Here is a 20,043-nt window from a genome sequence, read left to right on the forward strand (position 1 = left end):
ACTGGGCTGCGACAGCTTGCGATAAATTGTGAACGTCATTCGCAAGAGAGTTTCAAAAGTGTCTTGAAACATTCGTGGGGCTTCTCAATTTCCTCGCATGAGTCGCAAAGTGTCGCTCCTTCGTCGCTGAAATTTTGAACATGTTCAAAAAATTGGTGCGACAAAATTTCTCTCAAAATAGCTGCAAATGCGTCACTGGTGTCACAAAGCCGTCACAAACCCTTCTCAAGTCAGTTTCCGTGAGACAGGAAGTGCAAGTTCAGCCAGTATCTCACTGGGCTGCGAAAGCCTGCAACAAGTTGGAGACACAACAATTGCGATAAAATATGCGAATATCAATTCAGTGTGATTTCAAGTGAAAATTGTTGCTAATGTGCAATGAGCAATACCTCACTCCATAATGTGTAACACAACACATGCACCTCAGGACTGTGCACCTTACCCCCCCCCCTTTTTTTTTCTTCTCTCTCTTCCTCTCTCTCTCTACACACTGTTTTGCACTGTTATTGGAGATGCTTTAATCTCATTGTACATGTGTATAGTGACAATAAAGGCATTCTATTCTATTCTTCTATTCTAGTTCCTATCATCCCATTTCTCTTTTAAATGTAGACTATAAGATCCTCGCCAAAACATTAGTCACACAACTTGAAGCGATCATGCCAAACATTATATCACCAGACCAAATGGGGTTTATGAAAGACCAACATTCCTTCTCCAACATTCGTCATCTTCTCAATATTATTTTCTCTCCTGCACTTGATGAGACACTGGAGGTGGTGGTCTCCTTGGATGCAGAGAAGGCATTCGATAGGGTAGAGTGGGGGTATTTATTTGAGGTACTTAAGATGTTTGCCATTGGTCCCAAATTTGTGTCCTGGATAACGCTATTATATTCTTCGCCAAAGGCCTCAGTGAACAACAGGATGATCTCCCAATATTTCACACTAGGTAAAGGTACCCATCAGGAGTGCCCCTTAAGCCTGTTATTATTTGCAATAGCAATCAAACCTCTATCTATCGCACTCAAAACTGCCAGTTTCAGATGAGGAATTATCAGACACGGTTCAGAACACATACTCTTGCTATATGCGGACGATTTATTATTGTTTTTCAGACCCTATATCCATTCCACAGACAGTTGAACTGTTAAACAGATTTGAAACCTTCTCAGGTTATAAGCTAAACTTTTCTAAGAGCGAGTGCTTCCCTGTGAACAACTCAACCCTTCAGATCACTAAATGGAATCTGCCCTTTAAGCTGTCGAGGAACAACTTTAAATATTTAGGTGTGAATATCTGTCGACAACTGACAGATCTTTACAAAAACAACTTCCCATCTTTAGTTGAAAAGTTTAAATTGGACCTGGAAAGGTGGAACAATTTGCACCTTACTATTGCTGGGAGGGTAAATTGCATAAAAACAAACGTGCTTCCCCACTTTTCATACCTTTTCCAATGTCTGCCGGTTTTCTTACCCAAATCCTTTTTTTGTACGATTAACAAACTAATCTCCTCCTTTCTATGGCAAGGTAGGACTCCCAGGATCAAGAGAGAGTTTTTACAGAGACATAGATCTGAAGGTGGATTGGCACTCCCTAACATCCAAAACTATTACTGGGCAGCTAATATTCACAAAATGGTTCTATGGTTTAAAGAACCAACACTAAGCTGGGGTGAACTTGAAGCTGAATCCTGTCCATCTACTTCTCTGCTGGTGTTATTTACATCCCAACTGCCCATCCGACCTACCCAATTTTCAAAAAACCCAATCGTAGTTTCCACCTTAAGAATATGGTCCCAATTTAGACGTGCTTATGGATTCCAAGGGTTATCTAATCATAGCCCCATCCGTAATAACCACCAATTCCTTCCTCCCTACATTGACATAGCCTTTTCGATATGGCAGAGGTCAGGAATTGTCAGATTAAAAGACCTATATATTAACAACGTCTTTTGTAGCTTCAACCAACTATGTGAAAAATTTAGTCTTCCAAAATCACATCTATTCCGATACTTCCAGGTCCATAACTGGGTCAAAATAAATAATCCTTCCTTCCCCGATACCCCCCCCCCCCCCAACTCAATAGTTGACTTAATTCTGGACATTCCCACAAACCGAAAAGGCCTGGTATCAAAAATTTACACTCTGATCTCCTCTTTCACAGAATCCTCTCTTGATATAATTAAACAAGGCTGGGAAGAGAAACTTGGTCAAGGTATTGATGGAGATGTGTGGGATGGTGCAATCGCTCGGGTGAATGGCAGTACATCCTGTGCCAGGCTCAGTCTAATACAATTCAAGATTGTCCATCGTATTTATTATACAAACTCCAAAGCATCTAAAATATATCCTAAGGTCATGGATACCTGTAATAGATGCCATATGTCACCAGCAAACATGACACATATGTTCTAGTCATGCCCGAAACTACTGGACAAATATATTCAAACACCTTGCAGAGGCCTTGGATATGGTGTTAACACAGTGTGCAGAAACTGCCATTTTTGGAATATAACCAAACCATCAAAGAACTACTAGGAGGAACATTACTGATAGTATTGCCTTTGCATCATTATTAGCACGCAGGAGAATATTTTTGGGCTGGAAATCTCCATATGCCCCCAACACATCTCTGTGGCTCAAGGACCTAATGCTATTCATACATTTGGAGAAAATTAAGTATAACATGAGAGGATCATCAGAAAAAATTGAGTCTGTATGGGGCCCCATGACTGCTTACATAGCTAAACTAAAGACACTACAGGACAATTGTAGCACTCACCTTATTGTGAACATTCTGTAAGAAGCTACCTACAGGGTTGTTGTTCCATGGTAACACTGACTCACTCATTATATTAAGAAAGAAGGACTGTTTTTCGGATGTATGATGTTTATTTTTGCTCTGATGTTTGTTTACAGTATAAATGTAATAGTGTATGTAAGACTGGGGGGAAGGGGAGGAAGAGGAGGGGGGAAAGAGAAAATGATATGACTGATACTGTACTTTAATATGCCTGTCATGCAATAAAAATATAAATTAAAAAAAGAAGTGCGGCAGGTGTGTACTGAGTAAGACACCTGAGCCAGCTGCCCGAGCCCCACTGGAGAGCATAAAAACCACTGCTCCACTGGAATTAGTCTTCATTGAATTTTGGTCTGGAGAGGATCACAACAACAAGTCTGTTGATGTTCTTGTAATCACGGACCATTTCACAAAGCTAGCCCAAGCGTTTCCCTGTCGGGACCAGACAGCAAGAAAAGTAGCTAGGACGCTGTGGGACAAGTTTTTTTGTGTCTATGGATTCCCTGAGCACATCCATTCTGACCAGGGAACTAGTTTTGAGATTGAGCTGATTACAGAACTTCTTCGACTTGCTGGTGTCTCCAAGTCTCACACCACCCCTTATCCTTTGGGGAATGGTGGGACCGAGAGATTTAACAGGACTCTGGGTAGCATACTCCGCTCTTTGCCACCTAGACAGAAACACAAGTGGCCTCAGATGGTCCAGACAATGACGTTCGTTTACAACTGCACAGCCCATGAGACCACTGGCTTTGCTCCTTTTTATCTTATGTTTGGCCATGTCCCAAGGCTCCCAGTGGACTTGATGTTCCGCAGTGTTTTGTTGGACGACACAGTAAGTGACTATGACGCCTTTGTGGACTCTCTGTTGAAAGATCTCAAGTCTGCCATGTCTGTCGCTCAGAAACACACAGAGTCGGAGCAGAAACACCAGTCAGATCAGTACAACAAGAAGATCAAAGGTCAGCCATTGTCAGTAGGAGACCGAGTGCTAGTGGCGAACAAGGCCTGCCATGGTAAACGTAAACTAGCAGACAGGTGGGGGAGATGCCATCTTACACAGTCGTTGCTGCCAAGCCAGCGCCCCATGTTTACAGGATTCGTGACAGCCATGGAAATGAGAAAGTAGTACACCGAAATCTGCTGTTGGGGGTCAGCTTTCTCCAACTGAGTGAAAAGTTGGATGGAAGCTCAACAGATGATGATGAGGTGGATGCGGAGTCTGTCCAGAATGAGTCTCACCCTGTGCATGCAGTTCTCAGTGATGTGGTGTCCGTTTTCCCCTTGGATGACGCTATCTCTTCCCTGGATGCAGTTGTAGGAGCCCGTACCTCATCATGGGTCTCACAGCACTCAGACGTTGCTACAGAGCTGACAGAAGATGTGACTGAAGATCCTGGCTTGGCTGACCCTCCCTCTGAGTCCCCTCTTGAGCATGGTCTGACTGATGCTTCCAGTCACACTTCATCCAATATACCTACACAGCCACAAGCTCCTATTCCACACACTTCACACACACCACACGCACCTCACACTTCTAGGTTTGGTCGAGTTATTAGGCCAGTGTGTAGGTTGATAGAATCTATGGTTCAGCTTCAGTCTGTTCTTAACAATGATGCCCCTGAGAGACATATCATCTATGTTTGAAAGAGAGTGTTTTTCATTGCTGTTTATTGACCCAGTTTTTGAAATGGGTTATATAATATAGTGGGTTCCTTTGAGCGTGCCTTATTTTCTTTGGTAACTTTCTATCTCTGTAGGCAGTAGGCCTTAGTCTATGGGGTGTATACGGCATCCCTGTTTTCCTGTAGAGAATTCTAAGACTTGATCAACCTTGGTTTTCTTTTAGCCTTATAAGGAAGGCAGCTTTTAAAGCTGGACAGTTTCTAATGGCCCATATACAGAATGGATGTTTGCAGATTTTTGTGCAATTCTGAGGGGATGAGTGTAACGGGTTAGAATAATCACCTATGTTTTTATGTATAATTGCACAATAAATCTAGTCTGTATTATAGTTTTCTTTTACTTGGTACACTGCTTTCAGGGTCCTGATAGCGCCTCCTGTCCCCCCCCCCCCCCCCTTGCCTTACCTGTCTCCACCCCCCCTTCCTCTTTCCTGTTTTGATATCCCTATGGATAGAGGTAGGTTGGGTGATATTAGTTGATAATCAATCTGATAAAATATTAATATTCAAAAGTGTCATCTATGAGTTTAATTGCACTCATTTTATCTGTATCTATTTTATGTACATTTATTTTTGGGTTATTTTTGTGAGATGACTTTTCTAAGAGTACTGTTTATGTTTTTCTGTCTTGCCACATGTGGGGGCTAACCCCACAGTGGATTCCAGCTATGTTTAGATAAGCAAGATTAGCTTAACTAGCTGTGACACTATGCTTGTCTGGTTTTTGGCTGTTTTAGGAGTTGGAGGAGTAAATGCATGGAGGATCAATGTTTTTGTTTTGATTTGCTTATGTACAGGGCCCTGTACTATGAAGCGGGTTTTCTGGCTTACCAGGGTAACTTCGAGAGTAACTTGATCACGTGCAGCGTAACTTCCCGATTAACCCACACTGCTGTTGCCTCTGAAATGTTCACAGGACATACACCAGCTTAGTCAAAGGGACTGAACAGTCAGTCATCCTAATTCATGTGACTCTGTGCATATCAGCTTAAGTAGGCTACTCCATGAATTTACCATACCAAATTTTATTCAGGATTTTTCGGACATTAAACAAGCTATATATGACTGGGGCCACATCGAAGGACCATTTTCTGTGACTTGTGATTGATCATGAAGCTTTCTCTCATCCTATACTTCTGTTCTGGAACATGTAGAAGGGAGAATGTACTTGCGCATTTACCCGATCGGCAATTCGTTGCCAACATGCTTGCCGCTCCTTATTGGCAGCCGCTGTGTTAGATTTTGCTCTTAATGTTGTTTTGAACTCCTCGTAGCTTTGCATTATGACAGTGCATTCTTCCTCCGTGAAGTACGGCAACCGTGCCATTGTGAACAGTGGTGATTTGCACTGATAACCTCCCCTTTAACGTGAACGCGCATTAACCCTGATTAGGTTAACACAGGTTCAACAAATCAACTTCATAACTGGCGTCGTAGTACCGTTTAACCCCAAACAAGATAACCAGGTTTTGTCAACCCCGGTTTAGCGGGGGAACCCTGGGTTACTTCTGGGTAGGTTAACCTCCGTTCGTAGTACAGGGCCCAGGTGTGCCATGTTTTATTATTTCTTTAAAAGCATGCACTCTTTCCTGTTTTGATATCCCTATGGATAGAGGAGTTAGAGGAGTAGATGCATGCAGGACCAATGTTTTCGTTTTGATTTGCTTATGTACAGAAAATAAAGCTTCAGTGCAGCACTCGTTTTGGGTCATCATTTAGAACAACACCACCACAACACAGAAGTTCACCCCCGGTTACACATGCTGCCTGCATGCTACCATGTGGGCCACAAGCCTGGGTCAACTGACAGCAGATCATCTGGTTCTGAAACCAGTGTATGTGACTCAGTGTCTGAAATATCCCTCATCTCAGCCTCAGTTTGTTCCTTGCTCTTCACTGCTTCCTCCTCCTCAGCTGTGCTGCTGTAACTACTTGCATTGTCATCCTTGGCCTCTTCTATTTGAATATCTCTGGCCTCCTCTCTGGCAGCATCATAGCTTGAAGAGGGCCCTGACTCTAAAGTATCAACAACCTTAACCATAAGATATATAATTCAGAATCTGTCATATAATTGTACTACAGTAACACAGTATGTTGTGAGAACTGTGTGTTTGTATTACTAACATTTGGATGGAATTGAAATAATGAAAATTTAAGAATCCCTTAATGATTCTTCATACACTGATCGATATTATTCTCACTAATACTCCTTCAAACTGTCAATCTGGTTTCAGTCAGGACTTGAGTGACCACTGTGCCATTACTTGTTTGCTCATGCCTCCCTGTTAAACATCCACCAACAATTGTGACCAAGCAGTCACTGAAAATCTTTGAGGATCAGGCCTTCTTACACGATGCTGCTCATGTGACATGGGAAAGAATCAACCTGAGTCCCTCTGGGCATGATGCCTTGTCTTATTTCAAGGACTGCTGTAGCTTGCTCGTTGATGAACACATCCAAATAAAAAATAATTCTGAACCAAGAACCGTTACAGTCCCTGGTTTACTCACAACTTGGTTGTTTTGATCCAAATAAAAATGCCTTATGGCAGAGAGCTACATCTTCGCAGTCTTCTGCCTGGCTGACCTTCAGACAATGTAGAAACAAAACCCCACAGAGGATCAAGAAAGCTTAAATTAGTTAGATTAAAAAAAGAAAGTTTAGCCTGTGATTGACATCAAGAAGTTCTGAAAAGTCAAGCAAATTGAAAACAAACTCGCCATTTCCCATTGCCCCACCTCTATGAAATTTGGTGGTGATGTTATTGATAAACAATGCACAGCCGTGCATTTCAATAACCTCTTTGCAAAGATTTCTCACATTTGTGATGCAGCTGTCACTAATAAGAACATTTCTTTCACACCTACTTCATCATCCAACGCTAATGGTTTATCCCTGCAATCTGTTATGCTTTCAGAAGTCTTAGGCAAGTTTAAGTTAGATTCAAACAAATCAGCTCGATCTGGTGAGTTTGACCCTGTTTTAAAAAATTGCTGCTCCTATTATTGCATTAGATACTTGTTTAACCTGTAATAAATGTTTAAACAAATTATTAAATAAAGTATTTTTTATTTATATTCATGTGGCTTTATCCATACCTCCAAATATACAAGTAATGCACGTTATTTATTTTGAGTACCAAAAAAAGTCACTTAAAGCCACTTGGTGGTTCTGAGCAAAATTAATTTGCAGGAAGCCCTGATTAATTGAGACAAAAAATTGAGAGACTGACGTTGTTGAGCCAATCACATTGAGAGACCAATTAAGAATGAGCAAAGCAGTCACAGGAAATAGTTTAAATAACAGAAGTTGCTGGTACTATAGTAACTTAGCTAGTGTAGAAGAATTGATTTGGATTAGTTGTTGGGTCAGTGTATAATGAAGAAAGAGCTGCAGACTTGGGGTTTTTGGAGGGCTACCCTTGCTGAACTAGTAGGGACAACCATGCTTGTCTTTTGTGGTGTTTCTGCAGCAATTGGAAATGGGAACAGTAGTTACCCAGACCAAGAAGTAAAGGTAGCATTAACATTTGGACTAGCAATTGTTATCTTGGCTCAGAGTTTAGGCCACATAAGTGGAGCCCACCTGAACCCAGCTGTCACACTTGCTATGTTGGTTAGTTGTCAGATTGGCATGTGCAGAGCATTGTGGTACATCGTAGCTCAAGTGACTGGGGCTGTGATTGCTAGTGACTTTGTTCTGGGAGTGAGACCATTAATGGTAGATTCACTTGGGCTGAATAAGGTGAGTAACCTTGATTATACAGAAATGAATTTTGACAAGCTTCACTAGGTGTAAACTGTAGGTGCTAAAGGAGGTAACTGGACTTGCTTGAAATTCTTGAAGCTGTTTTATCTCCTATCCAAAGGGCTTCTTCAGAACTGAACTCTTTTGGATGAGTGGTGAAAATAACTCAAGAATAAGTCCAGTTGCTTCCTTTCAAACCTATGGTTTGATGACCTGGATGACTGACCCTTCATAGACCTATTCCCTAGGTCTAAACTTTAATGTCTTGAATGGTGGAAGGCCTTCAGCTGAAAGGAGATGAACAGGACAGTGGTTGTAACAATGAAAAGCTGATAGCTTTGGTGTGGTGGTGGAAATGTTAACTCCTTAGGTTGTCTATAAAATCATGGCACTTTAGTGGTCAATTGGAACCTAATCTTTGTTTACCCTTCAAGTTAATTTTCAACCAGTCTCTGAACCTGGTGGTAATTTGAGGGTTTTTTTTAAGGTATCATCTCTTTCCCCCCCCCCAAAAAAAAGGGGGTTACCTTTACATTACTACTCTACACTTGGTTTGATTTCTGAGCACTATCTTTAGTGCCCCCTCCAGGCCCCCCCCCCCAATAACTTCCCACACTCCTGGAGTAATAAGCTAACCCTTAGCTAGCTTTTGTTCAAACTACCCAAGTTTTACAGACCTGTAGAGTCAAAATGGACAAACTTGGTGTGTTAGCAGGGGTTAACTCTACTGTTCAACCATCCCCTAATCACATCTTGCTTCATCTTAACTGTGAAGGTCCCCCTGTTCTGTTATGCCTTTTACCTCTGTGGTGGTCCCTTTCCAAATGTAACAAATCACCGAAATGGCTTGCTTTTTAGATTTGCATTTTTAAAATGCAGATTCTTTCCTTGTAATTGCTGAACAGCACTTGAAGGTTAATTGGACACCTAGCATGAAATATCCAGCCCACTGTGTGGGAAAGATGTCTTGTGATTTAGCAGAAGCCCAGGATTTAAAATGTTGACAATATTGGCTTCACTTGTTCTGCAGCTGAAAGGTGTCAGCCCAGGACAAGGCTTTGGAATTGAGTTTCTCCTCACACTCCAGCTGGTGCTGTGTGTCCTAGCAACAATGGATAAAAGGCAGGACAAGATTGTAGGTTCTGCTCCATTTGTATGTGGGCTCTCTGTGGTTCTGGCTCACCTTGTAGGGGTAAGTGTGTTGGCTCTCAAGATGCTAATCTTTGAAGCATCCCAGTTAATGGCCAAACAATTATTGCTTGACTTGAATGTGATTTTCTGTCACCACAGATCAGTTACACTGGATGTGGCATCAACCCTGCTCGATCTTTTGGCCCAGCTCTGGTCTCTGTGGAGTTTGAACACCACTGGGTGAGCAACCTTGCTAGTACAAAACCTACAGCTAAGATTGTGAGCTACAGTTTTAACACATGCTTAATGGTTCCCTTTTAAAGCGTATGCAGAACCAGGCCCGCCGATGGGGGGGGGGGACAAACGGGTATGTTGTCCCGGGCCCAGGAATGGGGAGGGCCCGGAACTGAAGTTGCGATTATTTCATTTCAAAATGTGTTGATTTGGGGGAGAAATGTGCTATATTTGCATTCAATAAATGACTTCTAGATCTTTTGCCTTTATTGTCTTTGAAAAAGGCATCAAGAACCCCCTACCACCCCTAATGCAAAAATGGTTTGGTCTGACTCTTTGATTAAGGGGAAAACATCGTTCAATCATAGTGCTTTGACAATCAGCGTGCGTGCCATTTGCCAACATGCACAAGTCAGGAGCACAGAAAAGAGAGGAAGAAACCAAGAGACTCAGGGGCTCACTGCATAAATATTTTAAAGATTCGGATGATGCAGCAGGTACTAGCAAAGGCAGTGGGGCAGCTGAGCCAGGTAAGACACAGCCAACTTTTTCCAGCCCTGTAAAGTAACCCCAACCAAGGCACACAATTCATGTTACAAATGAGGGGAGAGCAAGTCATACTGAACACCATATCAAATGCACAGGGCATTGAATCACTTCATAACCACAACGGCTTAACATTTTCATATATCTGATTGAAGCTAAGAATGTTCACATTAGCCTGCAACAATATCCCACCGTTTCTCGAGCGGTGTGTTCTTCTCTGCTTTTCACACTGGACAGTACGCATGCACAGTATACTATGTTTGCCCCCAGCCCTGCCCAAAATCACCCATCCATCGCTGCTCCTTCAAGAGCACCCCAATCGTGTGATTATAGTAGACTATCCACAAGTTTAGGAAGGCATTGCGGGGGCTGTCACATGCAGGCTTGTGGCATAATGGAATACATTTAATGGTGTTTGGTTAAAGGATACAAAATAACAGTAACTGCTTATTCTGTTACAGTATGGGGTGCCCCATTCAGAGCATTTTGTCTCGGGGCCCAGCCAAAGCTGTCAGCAGCCTTGTGCAGAACCATGGCCTCCCTTTTGTTTATAAATGCCTTGAGACCTCAAGAATGGCACAGGAATAGTTTTAAGCATCGCAATAAATCTAATAGTAATTTTTATGATTAAAGTTTTTTTTTTTTTTTAAATATAGGTAGCGGTCTGAGTGAATGATCATGACTTCTGTAATGTCATGACAAGAAGTCTATCGGTCTCCTTGCCATTTCCGCTATACTAAAATGCAGAGCTGACTGCAACTCCGGTCCTCAATTTTGAGCTAACTTGTCACCATGCCATGTAGATGTGTTGCTGGTTGGTGCAGCAACATGACAGAAGGTGGACTTGCGTTGCATTCATGGCCCAAGAATGTTCAAACTGCAAAGATTTGGATGTTTTGCAAGAAGTTCACAGGCACATTGGGCAGCTACAAAGTGGTCTGGTCTCTGCACATCTTACTGAAGACTTGTATGAGACCTCTGATCTGTTGAGCGTTTGCTATAAGCCCATATTGAAAGAGGGTGTAGTACCAACAATAAAAGGAAAGCACTTTTAAGTGCCTTCAGTTGCACTAGTTCTCCCAGAGTGTGAGCCAAGGGTTGTTGGTAAAACCCGAAACGGGATGTACTGCTTGGGCAGTGACCTCCCTGTGGTTGTTGCTAAAACTTGTGACCACCTGTTCGGTCCTGGGTTTAGTAATTGCCTGATCTGAGCAGTAATGGCAGAGTACACAGTATGGAGAGAGTGGGTGTAGCAGCCATTTATTTTCTCTACTGGATATTGCTGCTATCTTGCCCTTACATGGAAGAAGTGAATGGAGAACTGAATGAACCAACTGAAAGTCAGATTGGTTCAAAAACAATCACCTTCAAGAAGTGAGAACACACAGATAAGCTCTGACTCATTTGGATAAAACACACTTGTTTACCTGCATTTAGATAATACATGTAACTTGTATTGTGTTTAAGTTACCAGAATAAGATTATTTAATTTGCTTCAGAATGTGATTTAAGTCAGATGAACTGATTTAATTAGCCTTTTACATTTTCAGTGAAAGTGTACACAAGTTATAACACCTATCCTGTTTTAATGAACCAACCCACAATGGAGTCAAATCAGTCTTAGTTGAGCAAGTTGGTAACAGTATTTCTTACTTTCACCATAAGTTATAGTACTTTGGTCTATAGCTGTCAAAGGCTTCAGCCTTAAAACTGATTACTGCTGTGACGTCATGCACTGGGGGCTGGCTGGCAGCTTGAATGCCAACTTTGCGGTCAATTTTTAATGCAAATGTATATATTTTTTTTAATTTCCATTTATGCAGCCTACAAGAGTCAAGGATGGTGATACTATCCACTCACCTTTACTTAAAAATAAAGGTTCTGTGTGTATCCTTTAAGGAGCCCGTGGTGGTTTCTCTCAGGTTCTTCTGAGATGTTACATTTCTATTGTATCAAGGAGTGCCTTTAATATAATGCTATGACTTGCAGTGTTACTGTCAGCTGCCTTGTAGAAAAATCAATGCTTTCTGACCAGTCACAATCTAGATCTCAACAGTGCTATGGTGTAACATCAAATAAAGGCTTAATGCTTTCTCAAACCTTTTTCAACAAAAGGTTTCAAGTTTGATGGGTGTCTTGTATGCCTACTGATGCCAAAGATTAAGACAGAATGAGAACATGTACAAAACCAAACCTGTGTCTCTTCTCCCATCTGTTGTCTGTCTCCCATCCCACCAGGTGTTCTGGGCAGGACCACTGTGTGGTGGTGGTGTAGCTGCACTCCTCTATGACTTTGTCCTGTTTCCTAGAGGGTCTGACTTCGTTGGCCGCTTCAAGGTTTTGTGTTATGGTACTGAGCCTTTGAATACAGAGGCTGAACCCCTGCTTGAGGATGGTGCTCCTGTAGCTCAGTCAGAAAAATCATAATGGATATTTATTACACTGGAAAATAAACCTGTAACTTCACTCCAGGTATTCTTTATCAAAAGATGGTGTACATTCATAACCCTCCTTTGGACACTGAGGTTAAATACCCTCTAACCTAATGGTTAACTTCAGTCAAGTCAACTTTTTTCCAACATTTGAATATGTAACTTTTACAAATGGGTATGATCTAAACTCATTCTGAATTTTTGAAGAAGCATGTCTGCAGTCCTTGTTTCACCTGTGAGCTACATGGCAGTTTGTCTGAGGCTAGCTTCAAATATATTGAGCAGTCATGGTTCCATAAGCAATTGAAATCAAATGATCATTAGCTAAATTGAAAGGCTCAGAGATACCTGAATGCTCCAGTTTAGTATAAAGTCCTCTTCCAATCAGGTTCGCAGTAGGTGGGAGAGACCTGCTGTGTTACAATAGGATTGTCATGGTTTTTTTTGGGGGGGGGGGCACCTTAGTTTCTCTCAGGGATCTAAGCCACATGTAAGTGGCAGCCATGATTAGAGATCCTTTGATATGCTAAGGATCCCCCCCCCCCCCCTTTCAATGTATGGTGTACTGAACCATCTTTTCTGGAAAGTCATAAGGCTAACCACCAAATCCTTGTAGCAGCAGCATTTTAAAGTGATGGATTGTTCATACAAATGATGGTTACTTGTCCAATAATTGAGATGTGTATGAAATACAAGTGAACAGGAACATATGCAAATTTTTAATGTTTACTAGGCCTGGAATAAAGTCAGTTAACATGTGTTTTTAGTGCTCATCTGTTTAAGAAACAGATGCCAGAACAGTTACCTGGTGCTTACCATACATTTATATGGCTGAAAGTATATGCATTCCATAAGCATTTGCAGGGACTTGGGTTTGGGCAGGGCTAAATACAAGGACACAAATTCAGATATTAACTGAGACAGAGACTTGGATTCAGGAATATGGGCATGTCATTCCTGTGCAGTTTAGCTGGCAGGGCAATGGCATCCTCTTCAAAGCCCAGAGGTGTAGCAATGATGCCCTCACTGAAGCCAGGAGGTCATTGTTGTTGATTGTCCATCACTAGTGATGGTGACTGCTTCATTATGATATGCAGATGGGCTGCAACAGAGCCATCTGTAGCAGTGGCATAAATGGCCTGGTCAAACCACCACAATGTCTGGCCTCGTGAGCTCTTGCATACTATTCTCCTCTCCTAATGAAGCACCTTGCACGGTAAGGCAAATAATGAGGTGCTGCCATTGTGTTGTCTTTCTGGACCTCCAGACCTGATGCCAAGTGGTGCACAAAAGTGCCATAGAGCTGAGGGTTGTGGAAGTTGTCCTGCAGTGACAACTGACTTGCCAGGTGATTCCATCCATTGGCCATTTGAGTGGCATCTGAGGTGCAGGTCATTTAAGATGCATGCCATCTGGTGGTGTCATTGACCTGGTTGGGTTCATCTGCTATGTTGCACCAAAAAGAGCCCTGCTGCTAGCACCTCACTGGTGATGTACCTGGAACCCAGGCAGGTGCGACCAATTCATCTCAGAGCAGACCTGGGAGCAATGGTGATTTAAGGAATAACTCCACTTTCCCCAATACTCAAGTCCTCCTGGACCTGAGCCTAACCACTGGTTGCAGTTTAGTCATACCTAGCATTAAAAGCTCGGAGGTGGCGCAATAACCTCTGTCCTGAAGCCTAGAGGTGGTGTGATGACCATCTTCCTGAAGCCTGGATGTGTAGCGATGAATTCCTTACCAAAGTCATGAGATATATCCTCACATTCAGGAAGTGGAGAGACTTATCTTTGAAGTCAAGTGGAAGCGTGAGTACAGGAGAACAGGCCACCTAATCAGCCTTTGGAGGGAGTTCTGAAGCAAGAGACTCCCTTTTGGCTACTGGGTGGGGCTGTGGATTGGAGGCTGCCCTGTCAATGTCTCTCTGGAAGGAGCTCTGGCATTGAGATGTTTTTAGGGATAAAATTAGTTCATAGGTTCAAAATATTTTTCTCTGGAAAGCTGCTTTGTAACATTGTCTATTGTTAAAAGTGCTAGACAAATAAGAACTTGCACTCGAGCACAGTGAAATTCCTCTATGCATTTAACTCATCTGAAGCAGTGAACACCCACAGGCATGCACACCCCCACCAGTCGGCAGCCAAGCTACAGCACCTGACAAGTGGTTGGTGGTTAGGTGACTTGCTCGAGGGCACTTCAGGTTAAGGCTACCTTTATGTTAACCTAACCGCATATCTTTTGAACTATGGGGGAAACCAGAGCACCTGGAGGAACCCACACATGCATGGGGAGAACATGCAAACTCCAAACAGAAAGGCCCCTGGCGGACGCTGGGCTTGAACCCAGAACCTTCTTGCTGTAAGGTGACCATGCTAACCATTGCACCACCCAAATAAATTGACCTGACTTGGCATTCAGGCTGTCCTGTCTGCCTCTGGAAGAAGTTCTGCCCTAGCTACTGGAAAGTCAACAAAAGCAGAAGCTCCCTCCCAAAAAATTCTGAGGTTTTTCCCCTCCCTCCAGTTTCAAAAAGTTGTTTCAGCATATTGCTAATGAAAGAGTCCTTGAGACAGGGTTTTTTGAACAGAATCAGGTACTCGGCCCAATAGCATCCTGGTCCAATAAGCCAATTGATCATGTATGCCTCTGAGATTTTCTGTGGGCTTAGGCTCCACCAGGTCACCGTAAAAGAGGAACACATTTTTGGTGTAGTCTATACCATCATAGGGTGCTAGGATATCCATCAATGTATGATGAACAAACCATATTGAACTCGGCTTAAGCATGGTGACCCTGATGTTGCACTGTCCCTATTCACCTGCTGCATCCATATTAGAGGCAAAGCATTCTGTCAAAAAGAGTTGGTTGAGGCAAGATTCAAGTGCAGTAAAATGGGGTTTATTACACATCGAAAAACACCTCTACGTCAACAAGCATAACTTAGAATTCATGAGGAAACTAAAGTTAGGTATGAAACAAGGATTAAACACAAGGAATCAAGGCTAGGCATGAAACAAGCACCTACAATAAACACTGGGGGGGGACAAACTAACATCAAATTAAAGACAACAATGCTTCACATAGAGCAAAGGAAAATGGGTCTTAAAAATACAAACTAATCAGAGGAGTAACAGGCAACAGGTGAGATGGGTAAAGACATTGGATGAGCATAACCAATGAGGAAACACGGGCAGAGACCTGAAATAAACAAACACACATGGCAAAATCTATAAACAAAGTCTCATGGAAGTACACTTCTAGCACCGTAGACATGTGCTCAGAGCTTCATGCCTGTGCCACACTCAGGACGAGTGGTCTTCACTGACTTGTAGCTCTGGTAAGAGTGTTGCTAGGTTCACAGGGGATGCTTTTTTTTTCCTTCCCCCCCCCCCCCCAATGATGACATTGGGCAGTTCTAGAATGGCTGTCCATTGTGTCCATCATGCTGCAGCAATTTGTGACGTGACTCATGATGTTGATTGTGTGGGTGGCATGGTGGTGTAGTGGTTAGCACTGTTGCCTCACAGCAAGAAGATTCTGGGTTCAAGCCCAGTGGCCTTTCTGTGTGGAGTTTGCATGTTCTTCCCATGTCTGCATGGGTTTCCTCTGGGTGCCCTGGGCAGCCATGGTCTGAAGGTTTGGCTGAAGTGCTGTTGAACAAGGCACCTAACCCCCACCTACTCCCCAGGTGCTGTAGTATAGCCACCTGCTGCTCTGTGTTTTTCACTGTTTTTAGATAGGTTAAATGTAGAGGAGACATTTCACTGTGCTTAACTCTGTGCTTGAGTGTACATGTGACAAATAAAGGCTTCTTGTCTTGCACGATGGTCAAAGCAGACTCCATGGCCAGACATGTGACTTGAATCGTTCTCAGATATGGGCTCCATTCCTGTGACACTTCATCCATTCTTGCTGAGTAATATGAGACTTGTCTGCTTGTTCCTCCATGTTCTTGGGTCAGGACTGCTGTTATGTACCCATCATGTTCATTAACATACAGAATGAAGGATTGATTGGTGTCAGGGATTCTGAGAACTGGTGCTTGGCACAAAGCTTGTTTGAGGTTCTTGAATGCTTCCATCTGCTCACTGTTCAGCTGCACTTTTTTTTTCCCCCCTTGGAGTCCTTTTTTTTCCTTTCAACATGCCATTCAATGGTTGAGCCCCTGGGGGTTTCTATATCTGGTTGCGCTGTAAGATGGCCACACCAACAAGCGCGCCAAGTCATCTCAGCAAATTAGCATTTATTTACTTTTTATTACTGGCTCTTTTTTCCACATACAGCATTATCATACATTCTGTATGACCGACAAACTCTTCTAGAGTTGCAAGCGTCAGACAGTTCAGACTTTAAACTGACTTTTGATATCATGGATACCGCACTTGGCTCTTTTGTTTATTTCCATGTTGCCACAGGAAAAACAGAAGAAAGCATGCCGGAGTTCTGTGCCGCTCATGACATGGATTAGCTGCACACATGGATTAAATACAAGAGGGACATCAAAAGCTGCTGTGTTTTGGCATTTACAGTGATGTAACTAGAGCCCTGCATGCCAGAGGGTTCCGTTGTTTACCAGCAAGATAGAATGAAGGACTCTGGCAAGTTAAGTGTGCACACACTTTATGGTTAACGCTTCATGGGCCATGGGTGTTTGCATCTGAGCAAAGCACTGCTCTCTGGCAGTGGAGCTGCAGCCCGTTAAATTTAGACCCTCTTCCCTCCCTAGTGAGTTCAGCTCCATGCTCCTCTCACCTGTTGATACCCCCCCCCCCAAGCTGAAAAATCTTTGGCTCTGGACAAACTGTATGGCATTATTAACAGACTAGAGAGCACATACCTAGAAGCAGTATTTACTGTGTTGAGAGACTTTAACAAAGTCAATATGAAGAAGTTCCTCCCAAAATAACGAGCACATTACTTTTCCTACCAGAGGTGATAAGACACTGGATAATTTTTCCACCCCATTCACGGACTGTTGAATGAATTCCAGTTTTCTCCATTTCCTTATTGGAATGGCACATGATAACCACGTCTACCACAAACGGAGTACCATTATAGGCTGGTTGGTCTTGCCCCACACGATTGTGGCTTTAGATGCACTTAATGTAAAGGTATCTATGTGTCCCTCTGTAAGAATTTTAAACACATTAATACCATTACCCAAACAGTAAGAATAATAACTGTGACCCACTTGTGGCCTATTACCTGTATTTTGAAAACAAAATACAGGTCTTTGACTTTTTTTTTTTTGCAATACGAGTGGCCATTTTCCATCCAGGTCTATTTTCCTCTTGGCTACAATTATCTTGTAACTCTGTCAGAGTATGTGCTTGTAGAATCTTCAGGTTTGATTGTCTGCTTTGTTAGCCCCTTCCTTGGTAGCTAATTTTGCAGCCTTGTCTGCTAGCATACTTCCTTTTGCATCTTCTGAGGCTACATCCACATGACTTTTTTTTTTTTTTTAAGCCGGTAAAAAAAAAAAAAAAATTGCGTCCACATGGGCAACGGATCAGTAAAATATCAGGTACATATGGCAACGCTTGCTGAAAATGATGCAATACACATGCCACACCTCTACGTGCGCTGTAAGACGGTCCCATCGGAGACACCAGAACAATAGAAGTAGGACGCATGCGCATAAACCCCTTCTTCTGTAGCATCAGCCACAAAGTTTTGATTATTAATCAGTAGCATAAAATGGTATCTATTGTCTAAGACACTTATATTTCATATTAAAATGTCTATGCAAATTAATACATAGAAAGCCTGGCCAGGCGCTGAATGTTCTTCTGCCTTCACTTTAAGAGAAATTCAGGGCGAGCATGAGCCTAGGAATTCTATAAGGTTCTACCCCGTCACTCACCCTGTCACTGTCTCTCTCTCTCTCACACACACTCCCTATCCTATGGATATACAGTAGTCCCTTTAAAATCACATGCTCGTCTTTTGAATGGAGACACGGAAAGAGGAATGAATGGGGGTAGATGGAAGCCGGTACGCCAACATTCTGATATCCTCCAGAATTCTTTAATGGTCCGGAATAAATTGAATGCTACACGTTGATGGATTACTTTGTTCTTCTACGCCCTTTTTGAGGAATGTATTGTTGGACTTAAACCAACATCTGAAGAGGTGAGATCGCTTTTTTTTTTCCCCCCTATTTTTGCTGGCGGGATTGTTTGTTTTTGGAAAGTGCACGGGCGGTGCGCGGTTTTGGTTATACTGCTTCCGCAGTGTTTGGACTAAAGACTCTGCCCTAAGGGCTATTCTCTCACTTTGCACCATTACACAAATATTCACAGTGAATATTTTGTAAGCGCGTTTCATGAATCAAGTTATAGGATTTGTTGACAACTCGCATCGAGTTCGTTACACTTCTACCTGGTGTGAAGCACTCAGTCATGTGGTTGTGATGTCATCATAAACAAATCCGTTCTACTCATCCAGACGACTTCGCAATGGCACAGTTGCCAGATTTTTCCACTCTGGAACCCGTTCTCAAAAGATTTCATTTTAGGGCACCCAAAACGCCGGTGCCATGTGGATGCCAGGCCAAAATGATTTTATCAGATTCACCTGAATCCATTGCTGTGTGGACAGGGCCTGAGTTTTGCCTCATGTGAGCTTTGTCTTTGATGCATTGTCAAGTTGTGTCAGTTTTGTTTGGTTATTTCTGTGCAATTTCCCCAACTTGAATAAAGGATTGTGGCATCTGGTGGAGGTTTAGGGTAACTGGACTTCACTCAAAGGATTCAACAAGACAACTGTTTCCATTTCCTCTCTTTTTTCCTTTTTATTAAAGTTCAAGGCACAGCCATAAAAAGTTGCAGTGGCAGATAGATGGTAGAAACAGTTAACAGGTCTTTAGTGCTTTAAGTCTTTAGTTCTCTCTTTAGCTTAGCACTTTTCCTTTAGCTTTGTCTTTAATTCTCTTTAGGTGGAAAACCTTTGAAAATATAAATAGAAAAAATTACAGTTAAAATTCAAAAATGCAGTGCTTCTGTGCAAAATACGCATGTAGAAATGCACTATGCAAATATGCCTTAAATACTTATGCAAGGGCGGCACGGTGGTGTAGTGGTTAGCGCTGTCGCCTCACAGCAAGAAGGTCCTGGGTTCGAGCCCCGGGGCCGGCGAGGGCCTTTCTGTGTGGAGTTTGCATGTTCTCCCCGTGTCCGCGTGGGTTTCCTCCGGGTGCTCCGGTTTCCCCCACAGTCCAAAGACATGCAGGTTAGGTTAACTGGCGACTCTAAATTGACCGTAGGTGTGAATGTGAGTGTGAATGGTTGTCTGTGTCTATGTGTCAGCCCTGTGATGACCTGGCGACTTGTCCAGGGTGTACCCCGCCTTTCGCCCGTAGTCAGCTGGGATAGGCTCCAGCTTGCCTGTGACCCTGTAGAACAGGATAAAGCAGCTAGAGATAATGAGATGAGATGAGATACTTATGCAAAATAGGACAT

General features: G+C 42.7%; 1 protein-coding gene across 1 annotated transcript; it reads left to right on the plus strand.

The window, feature by feature from the left end:
• Positions 1-7,870: 7,870 nt before the first annotated feature.
• On the plus strand, positions 7,871-12,577 carry LOC132883112 (aquaporin-1-like). Its single transcript, XM_060916323.1, has 4 exons — positions 7,871-8,236; positions 9,270-9,431; positions 9,530-9,610; positions 12,389-12,577. Exons 1-4 carry the CDS (start codon positions 7,871-7,873, stop codon positions 12,575-12,577), a joined length of 798 nt encoding a protein of 265 aa, XP_060772306.1.
• Positions 12,578-20,043: the final 7,466 nt, after the last annotated feature.

This window comes from Neoarius graeffei, chromosome 1, assembly GCF_027579695.1.
Source record: "Neoarius graeffei isolate fNeoGra1 chromosome 1, fNeoGra1.pri, whole genome shotgun sequence".
Classification (NCBI taxonomy): domain Eukaryota; kingdom Metazoa; phylum Chordata; class Actinopteri; order Siluriformes; family Ariidae; genus Neoarius; species Neoarius graeffei.